General features: G+C 41.0%; 1 protein-coding gene across 1 annotated transcript in view; it reads right to left on the bottom strand.

Moving 5' to 3' along the window:
• col27a1a (collagen, type XXVII, alpha 1a) overlaps nucleotides 1-14652 on the bottom strand; it is a 65737-nt gene that overhangs the window by 23679 nt on the left and 27406 nt on the right. Inside the window, exons 8-17 of the mRNA XM_086301135.1 lie at nucleotides 13870-13914; nucleotides 11750-11803; nucleotides 11239-11283; nucleotides 10126-10179; nucleotides 9356-9400; nucleotides 6239-6292; nucleotides 4104-4148; nucleotides 1519-1572; nucleotides 1260-1304; nucleotides 330-383 (exon numbers count right to left, since the gene is read on the bottom strand). Coding sequence (XP_086157261.1) covers nucleotides 330-383; nucleotides 1260-1304; nucleotides 1519-1572; nucleotides 4104-4148; nucleotides 6239-6292; nucleotides 9356-9400; nucleotides 10126-10179; nucleotides 11239-11283; nucleotides 11750-11803; nucleotides 13870-13914 — 495 coding nt within the window. The remainder of the gene's footprint in view (nucleotides 1-329; nucleotides 384-1259; nucleotides 1305-1518; nucleotides 1573-4103; nucleotides 4149-6238; nucleotides 6293-9355; nucleotides 9401-10125; nucleotides 10180-11238; nucleotides 11284-11749; nucleotides 11804-13869; nucleotides 13915-14652) is intronic.

Genomic DNA, 14652 nt, shown 5'->3' with positions numbered 1-14652 from the left:
GGATCAGAAGCTTAATTTATTTTCTAGCAAAGCAGACATTCGACATGCATGACTCTCTGTTCAAGATTGTGCTATCTCTTGAGGCCACTCTGCTCTGTGATGGATTTGAATTTTGCTTACACACGGAGACAAATGTGGAGGGTGAACACATGAATTTCCTTAAGCTGAACAGCAGACATCTGGAAAAGTCATTTTGCAAAGACAAAGGCTGTGTAACACGAGTGTACTGCAGGTAGCGTTCTGTACGGTGGCTGAGGAGGTCAGAAAGCAGTGAGATAGAGAGCATGTGCATGTGAGGCGTGCACAACTGTGTTGCAAAGGTGATGTACCTTGTCTCCTTTGAATCCAATCTCCCCTTGCTCTCCAGGAATCCCAATTTCACCCTGACAGAGAGAGAGGAGGAGACGAACACGCATACATAGGTGGATGGATGAGGTATGGACAGAAAAAAAGAAAAAAAAAAAGGAAACCATTAGGGGGGAATGAAATGTTCCACTTTTCCAAATACAAGCTTTTATTTTTTTTTTTTAAACAGACAATACTAATTAGCAGTTTACACTTTATGAATATCCAAACACAGCGAGTGTTATTTACTGGATTAGCCAACTATTCCATGTGGTGTCAGTATGTATTATGAAAGGCATTGCTGCAGTTTGCCACACCACATGTTTTGCAGGCCGTTCCAGCACAAAACAAATGAGTAATAATGAGTAACTGCAGTAATTACAAATGCAAAGTGAGAAGTGTCCAATAAACCAAATTTCAAACATGAGGCCTCTGATGAAGGTCTTTCAGTCACTTTCAGATTTGACTATTTGTGCTTTACCATCATTAAGGTATTGTGCACTGTTCTGGTTTTAGTAGAGGCAGCCAGATTTTACTGCTGTCCTTAAAAGGCCTTCTAGTTGAACCTCCTTAAATCATCAGTGCTGAGTGGTCTCTTCATGCTGCTGTTTGTTTTAAATTTCAAGGACAATGTCTGTCTACTTTTCTTTCATTTTCTTCAATAGCTTGGCTGGCTGCTTTAAATTAAAATGCTTCCATAATAGATTTCACAAAAATATGCATATGGAAACCTCATCTACACCAATAGAAACAATCCTCAGAGGTTTATATAAGTTAATTTGCAGGTGACACCTAATGAGCATGCTGTTTAAGGCCTAAACTCTGGACAGAAATATCTACGGTAGGATGCAAAAGACTACATATCCATCACATGCTGCTTAAACACAGGTCAATAACAGGAATATTCAGATCACCTTATCACCTTTCAGTCCTGGTTCTCCTGGATTTCCAGGCACCCCCTGGAAAAAGCACCAACAAACTGGTTGAAAGGCACCTCAAAAGCCAAATTCGATCAAAAGTACATCTTTACGGCACATAACTGGTAACTAATCCAAATTCAAAAGCTTAAAATAGGCCTTCTTAAAAATCTCTTGTTTTATTGCATATACAATAACTGATAAAAATAAGACAGTGAAGGCAACAGTTTCTATCTCTATGTGTGTGAGAGATTACCTTCAGTCCATTAGGTCCTGGCGGGCCAATCTGTCCCACAGGTCCCATGTCTCCCTAATGCAAGAAGATGGGATAAACAAGAAACACATTAATAAATAGTGATATCACACGCATAACGAACAAAGATGTGGCCCAGGCCCCATTCATTAATGTAAAAAACACATATACAATAAGAGCGCTCTTTGGGATTGATTAAGAATAAATTCACTGTCTTGCTTCCAGCCTCACTATCACATCACACACAACATAAAACAATGGATGATAATATATGACTGACACCGGGAAGAATGAATAGATGTTGTGGTCAGAAGCCAAGATTGTGCATCTGAAGCTTAAATCAAAGAGTAGCCTTGGCTTAGTGTTTCAAACATTAGCCCCAGTGAATAATCGACAGAGGATGTTATCAAATATAAGCTGCAAAATTGCACCTCGGAGCAACTCACTTAATTTGGTATTGTGAGTTAAAAGGCAACCTTCCCCCCAAACTTCTAATCTAATGGAATCTAATACCTGATAATTAAGTCATATCCTGCTGGACTGATCTGTCTCTAAAACAACAAGATCTGCTCTATAGTTTCAGTGCTCTAGTCTCACACTTAAATGTTAATTTCAACGGCATATTTCCTGCTCACAAATAGCTAGAAATGCTTGAAGAAACACATTAATCTTACTTTCAATGAATTCTTGTCTATTATTACTCTACCTGAACTCTCACTTGACACTTAGCTGCTCTCTTAAAACAGCAGATTCACTTCTGTATAGACTTTTGTTCCCCACAAATGAACTCTGAAACTGAATTTTGCACATTCGAAAGACACAGATTTGCAGTTTTGGGGTATTCAAGTATTCAAACCCAATGGTCACTAAGAGCAAGGTCCTTATGTATTTTTGTGTGTCTCTGTGTGTGTTTTTGGAGGATGCTGCTGCAATGAGAAATACTTGCCTCCGCTCTGTGCACACATTGAAATCCATCTGTCTAATGCATCTATAACCTGGATTTTGCATTTTAACAACTATAAGACCTTACAAAGGAATCGTATCATTTTTATTTCCCAAGCATAACATCGGATTCTGATTCTGATTCTGATTCATTTGTAGCCTCAAAACTTCAGTTATGCATGATACAATGAGATGCCAAAAGGTTGCCCAGTAACCAGCTAGCAAAAGGCTAAAAAGGCCTGTTTTTGTATTTATGCACATATGAAACCCTATAAAAACATGTCTTGATGCATGCTCAATCATCCAGGTAAGTAAATCGCAAAAGACTGATTCTGTTAATAGCGTTTTGATCATTCAGTGGGCTAGTTTCAGTTTTTGCTCAAATGTACTCTTTATAAGGTTGGGGAAACCTGCAGTAAGCTGAGACTGAAGAAGTCACTTGGATGAGTGACGAAACGTTTCTCCTACTGAAAACGCTACGTCCAGATGGGACTTATTGAAAAAACATCCTATTGCACACCAAACAGCACAGACATGTCAAACAGCATTGTAGCATGCACTTGTACTAATAGTGAAAATGCATCATAAACAGTCAGCGTATTGCAAATAAAACACAGAGATGGTGAGATGTGATTACATGTGATGTGAGATGTGATTTCAGCTAATGGAGAAGACTGATAATGAACTCCAGTGATTCCTAGCATAATCATAGACTCGGAAACATCATACTGGTGAAAAACTGCCACAGATGAGGCTTCATGACATCAAAGTAGGTCTTGTTTGTATTTCAGAATGGCAGTCTTTAACACAATGAAATTTGGTTCATTTTTCAACTGTTAAATATAAGCAAAAATAAGAAAAGAGAAACTATCTATTTTGAGTGTGTTTCTAAGTGAGAGTCGTTGTCTAGACATTTTCTCTACTTCAGTAGTTGCCAGCCTTCACCCAAAGCTTCTCAGCTTTGGAGTCCCCAAAGAAGAGTGACTGTATATTTTTATCTTTGTAGTGGCGCTCCGTCCCGCTGCTACGTACTGTACATTATGCTGACGGATAAGACGGATAAAGAGGACACAAAGCTCAGACTAGGGCTGTAATCAGAGTCCTTCAATTACAGGCCTACTACCACCACCGGTGGCCTAGAATAGGTCGGGAGGAGTGGCAGCAATGGGTGAAGACGGGACGCAACAAGAGAAACCAGGGAGACATTATAATCATACACAATTATGCGGCTGTCGGGCTGGGCAAGCATGGAGGGCAAGGTGATGGGTGGGCGGGGGGCAGCTCTGTTCTAAAAATAGTTATTAAAAGGGCGCTTCAAGAGGAGGACAAGATGCACTGTTAAGGTCTGTGTGATTGATAAACTGCACACGAGTGCCTTGTTCTTCATGTGAGAAAATAGCAGATATAAACTGCACAATTCAGGCTTTGCACTCACTGTGAAAAAAGCCCTGGCGTCTAAGAACCATCCACATTCACCTAATATCTATATTAAATATATGAATTAGATCCCCACCAAACTGGCAGGCGACATAAATGCAAGCTAATAAAGTTTTCTCCTTTTCCCCCCAGTTTTGCAGGTATATTCAGTTTCATTTAAACATTTGCAGCCGAGATTGTGCACAGAAAACACACAAACTACAACTCACAATAAGTCCAGGAACTCCGTTTGGACCGGGGGCTCCCATGTTACCCTAGTTGGAGAGGAGGAGAGAGAGAGTTAGTGAGATGAAGAGAGAGGGAAAAGGAGCAAGTTTCATGGGTTATTGGCCCTTTTTTAAAACAAACATGCTCAGAAGAGTGGCTCAGTGTTCTTCGCAGCTTATGAGAGGGGGCTGTGTGCATGAATATGTGAGGGGTCTCAGGTAAAAGGGATGTGAGACCATCGTCCCACTGTGGCTTTTTCAAATATGCAGGTTCTACCTCAAAAAAAGAAAGAAAAGAAAGAAAGACAAGAGGACAGAGACTGTATCCTAATTAAGGCCATTAACAGGTTTTACTTTAACCCAGTGAAATATCCAGGAGTTAGTACAGTATACTCATTCAGTGTTAAAGAAAATCTATGTCAGTCATTTTCGACTTTTATTCATAGACAGCATAAAGGTTTAGTGAAAGAAAGTAGTTTCTTTCACTAAACTTTGGAAACGTGAAGCCAATGCAAAAGAGACCTGCTTTCTTTTTAATGGCCAGCAGGGGGCGACTCCACTGGTTGCAAAAAGTCTTCCAGTTGTGTAGAAGTCTATGGGAAAAGAAACCTTGGCTCCCTTGTTCTGTGACCTCAGTAAACACTTTCCTGATGACTTAATGGTGGTTATATTGAAAACACAAAGTTTAATTTGTAACTTATGGAAAATTATAAAGTATGTGCACTGGATAACCTCATTAGCTAATGACAAGTTTCCTATTGCTCATGATGCCCAGTTTTAAAGCACCAACATGGCAACAGCAAAACTGGTGGCATCAAAAGGCAACAACATTAAGCAGTAGGTGATGTCATTGTTTAAATGGTATTTTCTTTTATTTACCACCATCATGAAGTTGACTGTTTTAGCCATGGCCATGGTCATTTTTCTTCAAAGGATTACTTATTTGGTGACTTATGACACCATCACCAACACCATCATCACAGCAAATCTGATGACTTCCCAATAGGCCTCATAGGAGGTTGATGGTACATCCATCTACAGGACATTTCTCCACTGCAGCTACCCACAAACAAATAACAAACTATACATCTACTGATGATAGCTTTCCCTCTGCATTTGAAATTACTGATAGCTCAATGCCCCCCAGAAGCACAGCCTTGTTGAGTCTGACTTTTCCAGTAAGCATCTAAGATTAAATAAGTATATTCTGCTTTTTTCCCCAAACATTTTAAGCTTCACCAAGATTTGAAGACAATCTGCTTGCTTTGCAGGAGTAAAATGCATTAAACATGTCATCACAAGTAAAGACAACAAAGAGTGGAGAAGGAAAAAGCAAAGTATATATAAATATATTTTCATATATTCCATAAGCTTACTGATTATTTCATAATAACATTTGATAAATCTAATGCGTAATCCACTTTGGAAGATGGGTCTTTTTCTCAGGAAGAGAATAAACAGCCCAAAAAAGGATTTATTAGCAGTTCAGCTGCCTGCTCTAAAAGCCTGACTCATTGGAAAAGTCAGAAATGGATAGGTGAAGTGTTTTCTAGAACATAAACCTTAACTTCACTTTTATTATGCGTAGTTCAGTGTGCATCAAGTGTAACTTTTTATGTTTTTGTTCTAGAGTTTTCACTGACGGGCTTATGAAGTCCCAAATTTGTAGGAATATCAAAAATAGTGGAAATGCTACGGTCCAATTATTTGTCTTCCATATGGACGGAGTTACACAGACTGGGTTTTGCTGGTCCGTCATTAATGAATGGGGGGAGTCATCAAAATGGCATCCTGTTACATCATTTACTATTCTTGGATATCGCCTTCTCATGGCTGTGAAGCTATACGTGTGTTGGGACGCAGTTTACAGCAGCGAATAGGAAAAGCTACATTTAATACAGCTTTTTTCCTTTTTCTTTTTCTTTTTTGGAAAATATGTGCCAAGGAAAATGATCTACAGCAGCTGGAGGCATGACACGAAATGAAATGCAATAGGATGCTTGTCGAGAACAACTTCAAACAAAACCCAAACACGGAGGCAAACTGCTGGACCAACTGAGGATTTAGCCACAAGCACTGTGAAAATGTTACAGTAAACATCAGGTGTGTGTGTGTGGGTAAGTAAGCGTGTGACATACTGGCTCTCCATCTGGCCCAGGTGGTCCTCTCTCCCCAAAGTCACCAGGAAACCCCTGAAAACAGAGAGAGGAACTTTAATGTTGGCGACATACAGCAACTCAAACATAGGTATTCATAAATGTATGTCCTGTTGCTTTTAGTTCAGCTCAGAGACAACTGATTTTTGGGCAACTTGGGGGAAACGCGCAGATGTGAACACAGCATTCAAATTGATTTGGTGAGCAGCTCCTTATAGACACATCCAGAATTTATGGAGGGACACAACTATTCATTATAGGAGTGGTTCTGGCCATGTGATGCCCACTGTAATCTGCCCCCCACCCCCCCACCCCCAAATCCACTGATTCACTAACTGAAGGAACCTGTCATAGCCTGAGCAGGAAGTTTTCAGTTGCTTCTTTATTGGCCAAATGACACATTGAGATAAGCAATGAGAGAGAACCAAAGCAGCACATTTAAGGAAGCAAAAACAAACCAAGAAGCTGAAAGATGGTACAAAGCTCTTCAGAGATAATGATCACTGGAGATGGATGATCGTTCTCTGGAGCGTCATCTCAAGTCTTGTGATCTACTGCTGTAATAAGCATATTTAGTTACAGTCACTTTAGTGCACACAAGGCAATTGTATTTGCATTGATTGTGCAAATACTGATGCAAATAAAAAAAGTGCATTGTAGTTGGGGGAAATATGCCAATGTGAATGGCCTTAACCACGGAGTCAAGTGAACAGAGCACACTTTCACAAATACTGCTGACTGCTGCACAGCCAAGAGTGCTGCTACTGTAATAGTGCGGCAATTATAACAGTTTCACAGAGTCAAATATAACATTAAATATAAAGTAATTTGAAATATGCGCAAAATAAGAGTATAATGGCTCCATTAAAAGCATTAAATCTATCAGCTGTAGGCTGTGTGTAGCCAACTGTTCTACTGTTCTACCGTAAGCCAAGTAATTACCCTGTCCATTTAGCAGTAACAGGGAAGCTAATCAGAGCTTTGCTAACAGTTGGTGGTTTAGCGCAGAGAAACCACATCTGCATAAAGCAGTAGAGCCAAGGCATTTTAAACCAAACCATTCAGAAAGACTCATAATGGCTAGGTTCTGCTATTCTGGCCTCAATGCATTGCTTCAAAATGCCAATTACTGTTACCTCCTGAAAATGTCAGTTATTTCTGCAAGAGTGGAGATGATTTAGATATACTGCATTTAAATCTCTGTCTATACTTAGAAGCAAATTGTGCTGACTAAACGCAACTCCTTTGCAGGTTGTTTCTTGAAAACGAAATGCCATTTCAACCTCACTTTTAGACAATAATAAATCCCTTTGACTGAGGCTTTCTGAATGTTTCTCCTGAAACTTTGCATCAGGTCAATGAGGCGATCCTAACAGCACTAACTGCTGTAATTGCACATTGTTTCTGTAGCAGGTGGAGTACCATGCTACCTAAAAACGAAGAAGAAGAAGAAAGTAGGGTCATTGTGCAACAGAAGCCTGCTTTATAGTACGATAAAATTGTGAGCGCTGGGGGAACACACATCTACGAAGGATGACAGTGACCCAAAAGATGAATCATATAGCTGTCGCCGCTGCTGTACGAGCTGAGGACAAATGTGGGAAACGTGGATTTGCCAAGTACTTAAAAAGCCTTTGAGGAGAGTCATGTGAGCCTTTAGTGTATTTCTGCTTTCACATTATGTCAGACCACCCTTTTCATCAGCCTCAACCTTAAAAAGGATCAAACAACAGCAGCACTTACTGCAAGATACTGAACTGATATAAAAGAACTGCAACAGATGAGCCTGATAAAGACAACCACCACCAACAGACAAACACAGCCAAACAGAAAAAAAAAGTTATGTAGAAATGTTGGCAATGCACTTTGGAAACTTTTTAAGCTTTCCATGGTTTTAGATATATTCGCTCTTGACTCATTGGTAGATGGCAAACTGTGCGTGTGTGTGCTTCCTCAACAGAGTACAAGTGCTCTGGTGATGGCCATTAAAATGTCTGGCTCGTGTTCTTGTGGTTCTTCTGTTCCATCAGGGAGCAGAGGGATGATCTCTGAGGGATCATCTCATTAAGCGTCCATGCTTTCCATTTTCCATGCAAAAGCACTGAAACCAGATGACAGTGATTATGATAGGTGTGTGTCTTTCAGTTGCTTTTGCAGGCCAGAAATGTGCTTAATTTCTAAATTTACTTCAGTACATTTAATGCTGTCTTTTAAGGATGTTATGCATAAGAAATGTACGGATATTGGTACTAAACAGACCAAAATAATGATATTTTTATATCCCTGTGCCGTTTTCATGGCTGTAAAACTTCTCTTATAATGCAGGCCTCTTTAAGTGAGGAGAACACCCACGCATACAAACTCCAAAAAAAATCTAACGCAATCAAATCAAATGCAAAAGGCCCCACAAACTTCTGAAGCGCTAAATTTGTATCTGCAGCTGCTTCTTAAACAATTGCCTAATAACAGAATAAGCATCTACTTCTAAAAGCCTCACAATAGTGGACACTCGCTTGCGTGTGTTTAGACGTTTTGGCCAATAAATGCCTTATTTACTGAAAAGCCAATAAGCAACAGCTGCAGAATGATCTCAGCAGTGTGTGTCGGGGGTTACACACTCTTTCTAAAACACTCTGTCAAACTGACTTTGAACACTATATCTGACACACACAACAGAATCAGCGGCTTCCTTCCAAATGGCTTGGCTCCATGCTGGGGGGGACCGAAAGCCCATTACTCCAACAAAAGCCTTTTTCTTGTTACATCCAAGACCCCGACATGCGGCTGGTGGGACTCCACTCTATTCAGGCTGCAGTTAACCCTTCCAACAGCCATGGAAATACTTAGCCGATTGAAAGAATGACGCAAATGCAGACCTTATAAATTTTCATATGTGTTGGATTCTTTGCAGAAAAAGTTTCGATCTGACCCAAATACAGGGAATTTTTCTTTTTTTTCCAAACTTGTCTCTGAACTTTAAGGTTCTAAAAGCTATAATCAGCATCCATAACAAAGCAAACATTCAAAATGAGCACATCCAGCACAATTCATCACATTTTTGAAAGATTATCTGCAAAGTATGTTGAGACAAAACTTTACCGGCCTACCCATCTTGCCCCTCTTCCCTGGTTCGCCGGGTATACCCTGAAAATCCAAACAAGATAGAGAGAGCAGAAGTAGAAAAGAAAGCAGAACAGAAAGGGTGAAAAGAAGACGAAAGACAGAGTCAGACATTATGTAAAAAGCCATATCAAAATCAAAACATAGCACTTTTGGGTAGAACTGATTCAAGCCCAAAACACACTATTAAAAAGCCATAGCCGTAAGCCTGTCTCCTCTCCTGCTTCAGCAGATGTGAACAGCAGCTGACTGCAGCCTAGCCTATATTTCTAACCTATTATGAGAGATCTAGGCTTCCATTGTGCACATATGTCTATTAAATGAGAAAAAGAGTCTGCTGGAAGAAGAGAGCTATGCATAGTCTCTGCTTTATGTGTATCTTTCTGGCTACAGATGGTACAAGTTGTGATTACAGCCTATCCTGTGCTGATGCAACCTTCTGGACCGTGTCATAAGTAGGCAAATGGCTGTACAGAAGTAAGAGGCCTTAGTGAGTTCAGGCAGTTCAAAGGCCTTAAAAGAGCGGCTTTTATTATGAGTCATCAACACTCCCACACAGCTTTATACAGCAGCATCTCGGACAGCTGGGGACTGCTTCTCGTGTTATAACAACAAGACAGCTGAATGTACAAAATGCTGAAGAAGAAATGCTGTCCTTTCACAGGCCCTTTAGCTGGATTCGGCTGGTCTGTGTACATTTTCTGAGTTACCGATTGCTTGAGAGAAATATACATTTGAAAAGGACTCACTCTTTCGCCATCAGGACCGGGCAGGCCAAAAAGGCCTGGGATTCCAATGAAACCCTGAAGGAGAGAAGAGGAGACAGGAGGAATATGGATGAGTATTTGGATAGTATAAAAGCAGTAGGAAAAAAAACCCTAATGGCTCTGGGGCTGGTTTTCAGTGGATGATGGTCCACCACGGACTGGGTTGGCTTGCATGAAGAACCAAGCCATGAGGCAAGTGTATATGCCCATGGACTGCATGGTGCTGGCTTCCACGATGTAGTCCAAGGGCACATACCCTCACGCCAGGGATCTCTGAAGATAGCCAGGACATCACACTGGGCTGTCAGTATGGTGGAGACACACACAGACGACAACAAGCAGAAACACCACAGTTGAACGCTGGAGGAACAGTTCAGGTGCTAGTTAGAAGCAAGGCGTCAGATGAGTTTACACAATACGTAGTGGTCAGCAAGGGAAAGAGAGCAGAAAACAGAGAAAGGTAGTGCAGTGAGCAAAAGGGGGACTAGAAGGCCTCCTTAAGACAGCAGGGCCTCAAACTGAGCTTAAACAGGAAATTCCAGCCAGTGGGGGCAGGGGAAGGCTTCGGAGCAGCCAAGGGAAACTGATAAAGAACCTTTATTGAAATGCAACATAAAAATCAGTTTGTGTCACCCGCGTCTGTTTTTTTGTTTGTGTGCCTAAAGGGTGTTGGTTTGCATGAGGAGGCTTATCAACAGCCAGTCTTTGAATAAGAGTCTGTATACAGTAACACAATGTTTGTATTACAAGGCTCCTAAGTTTAGCACGCTATTAACAGTGAGTTGAGTGTGTGTTTATTTATGTGTGCGGTGTTGGATGCTGGTGCAACTGCTGCCATGCATGCTTTCATACATACTAGCATTTGGCTGGTGTTGCATTCAAGTAAGTGCTCATCCAACAACAGCTTTCTAGCACAAAATGCTAATGCTTGTGAGCAGGCCCTTAATTTAGCAACTTCTTTGTGCATTTTTTTTTAAATAAATGTCATGAGACGAGTAAGCATATTCAGTGATCCTGTCAAAACATCAATACTGGTCATTTAGACAGATCTAAGCTTGAGCAGCACATTTGTAGAGCAGAAAGTTGACTCCTTACCCGAACGCCTTTAGGCCCCATCGGTCCTATAGGCCCAGGTAAACCCTGAAAATCAAAAAGAGGAATTTAATTTAGCAGCCCTGCACTTGAAGCTGTGCCTGAAGTACTTCATTTGGGTTATACCAAAGTCTACAGGTTTAACTTTAGAATGGAATATTTTAAAAAGCAATGCAACAGAGATACATCCTAATATTATAATTGGTAAGGTTTATTATAAAAATAACAGAAACCTCCCCAATGGGGAAAGGTGACAGGACACAATAATAAATACTTCTGTACAAAAATACACTGCCATACATTTCTGTATAGCAGCTATGGCTTAAATACTGAAGTGGATCTCTATGTTAATTTCTGAGGCATTTATTTTTCATTTTCTTCTGTTTAGTATTTACCCAAATATGTTTTTTTCCTCCAGGCCATCTGCTTAGCATAACCTAATCCCTCTTGGCCCTCTGCCCTTACTACGGCCCTGACTACAACTGTACCAGTCACAGGAGAGGATTTACTGCACCTGCCTGCCAGGATAACCTTTGGCACCTGGGCTCCCGACTGGACCTTGCTCACCCTGCGGGGAAGAGAGAAAGAGAGAGACAAATAAGAAGGTGGAGGAGAGGGAGAGAGCGGTAGGGTGGGCAATCAAAATTGCAGCAACACAAACACACACAAGCAGGCCATTCATAGCAGTGAATGGTTTCAGTGAGGTAGACAACGCAGATGGGATGAAATACAGTGATTGATAAGTATAATAACTATATGTCTCCAATATGTTCTTTTTATTAATTAAATTTAATGTCATTTATTTATTTATTTATTTATTTATACATATAGCGTCAAATCAAAACAGAAATCACTTCAAGCTGTTTTATGTTCAACGGTAAAGACCCTAAAGTAGTACAGAGAAAACGCTAACAATCAGCTGCCCCCCATGAGCAAACAGTTGGTGGCAGTAGGAAGGAAAAACTCCCTTTTAACAGGAAAAAACCTTCGGCTGCGTTTTTTTTTTTTTTTTAGAATTGTTTTGATTTAAAAGATCATATTTTATTATTATGTTAAAATGGCAAGGAAATAAACACTCTAGAAAAGTATATGCACCTCAAATTGGTACTTAAGTAGAGTACTTGTGTAGATGAACTTGGTGACATTCCACCCCACTGAATTGTTCCCACTGATTACCATGAAAAGCTTCTTTTTTTTTCTTTCACTCCTCACTTTTCAGATGTGTTCCAGACCATAGACCCTAATTAGCAGTTTGGTTTGCATGCATGTACTGTATATGTCACTGTCAGAAGGCATAAGACATGTGCACAGAAGCAGGTTGTGTTTAAAATTTGCAGAGGACAAGCGTTTGTGTCTTACTTTCCTTGCCATTCCCTCTCTCGGATAAATGTGTATGATGCTGCCAGTTAAAACACGCCATGAATTTGGCTTTGTGACATTTGGGCCTTTAACTGACCAGCTGTAGGTTTAGGCTCTGAATACAGCCTGTGGTGCATTACAGTAACACAGTGTCATCAAGACACTGTGTTACTGCACACAACAGTATGGTGATTTACACTGTGATCGTCATCAAAAGGAACCAGCTATGTGGGAAACAGGGGGGCGTTTGAGGATGAATCGAGTGGGAGGGCATATTAGTAAAAAGTACCTTCTCTACAATGACTAGAGCAGGAACTCCCCAAACTGATGACGTCATCCTGAGCACGGCTGTGACAGTGAGGAGAAATTTCCACTTCTCTTTTCATGACTAAGATCTTTCTTTAATGCAAACAGTAGCATGACCTTGCCTAATTGGAAATAACTTTGGACGCAAGGCTGGATGCTCCATGCTTAAAAATAGTGTTGGGCTGGACTAAACAGCCAGAGTCATGTCTTCCATCACTTAGCAGTGAATAAAAGACTTCATTGAATGGATTCCCACAGATTAAGGAAAGTCAAACAGATAAATGACCTGGGAAATATGACAAAGAATAAAGGCCTGCTAGAAAATAGCATAGCATGTCATAGTGTGACATGCTGTAAGACAGTGTGACGGTTGAACGACAAGCCCGGAGCAGAATAGACACACACAAAGGGAAACTTTCTCCAGGACTGCGGAGTAGCAGCCACTGAGTGTGTCACTGTTGGCCTACTTGGCTTGTCCCTGTTTCTTTTCCCTCTATTTTTTCCTCTCTTTGGCATCACGTTCTGATATCATGGAGTGCATCGCTTTAACACAGTGCTTTGGCCAGATGTCTGTCCTCACCAGTGCTTTATAACAGGCTAATCTAATCTGGCTGCCCAGCTGGCATCCTCGGTGCGCGCACACATACACACAGAATGAAAGGTTGAACACCTGGAGTGAATGACGACTGAGTTTCAATTTTGAAGAATGAAGCGAGAGCAAGGGTTTAGACTTGAGTGAGGTGGACGTGAATGACATACGTGGACACTAATGAAGGCATGGCATTGCAGATAATGTGATGTGCACGAGGTAGAGAGAAGTGCCTAAAAGAAAAGAGTTCATCTGGGGAGATTTAAGGTTAAAGAAGCAAAATATATAATGAGAATATACAAGATATAGAAATGAACATGGGTTTTTCTCTGAGGGTGGCTGTTGCAGAAGTAAAAAAGAACACCTGTGAAAATACTTACAGGGTCTCCAGGGAGTCCGGGTTGGCCAGGGAAACCTTTCTGTCCCTAAAGAAACCAAAATATCACATGATAAGTGAGTATAAAATAATAACAGAAAAAAAAGAGGTGGGAAAGTCTGAAATGATTCACAGTTGAGGAAAAAGCCTGACAAACACAGGAGCATGTGTGGGAATGACAGGTGGAGTGAAGTGGTAACGCGAACAGCACCAACAGACAAATTTGGTGCCATATGCGGTGAGGTATCAATCTGCCCTTCTGTTAATGGATCAGACTTTCCACTGGCTGTGTTCGCAGGGTCTTCAGAAGACTATTGCCAAAATCATGGCATGTTGAGGATATAAATGCCTTCCTGTTTAAGTCAGATAGCAAGGCCCTCCCCCTGCAGCAGGCCAGACTGCAACACAGAAGACAGCCTGACATAGTGCTTTCCTGCAGTTTTTGCTGACTCCAGCACCACAGACCCCCGACAAAGACTGGAGGAAAAAAAAAAAAAACTAAATCAAAGGTAGGAAGACATGCCTTCCCAGACCACAGTTTGATAGAGTGAGGGAGCAAGAGAGAGAGAGAGATTTAAAAAAAAGGAGGGGAAAAAAACAAAGTAAAAACAGACGGCCGAAGAAAGGAAAGACTCCTGTTGTCCCGTTTTCCTAAACCACAGCTTCAGCGTTCCAAGCCAAGGCTCCCAGAGTTCCTGTAAACTATCCACTGCTCTGTCAACTGACTGCAGCAGGAGAAGAGGACGCAGCATCCCTCTACTCATTACGTTACACGATCGCTCTCGTC

This window comes from Aulonocara sp. 'chitande type north' Nkhata Bay, linkage group LG7 (genome assembly GCF_057382095.1).
Source record: "Aulonocara sp. 'chitande type north' Nkhata Bay isolate Kocher_YH1m ecotype deep benthic linkage group LG7, A_spYH_male_GT1.1, whole genome shotgun sequence".
Classification (NCBI taxonomy): domain Eukaryota; kingdom Metazoa; phylum Chordata; class Actinopteri; order Cichliformes; family Cichlidae; genus Aulonocara; species Aulonocara sp. 'chitande type north' Nkhata Bay.
This window is presented reverse-complemented; position numbering and strand designations above follow the sequence as displayed.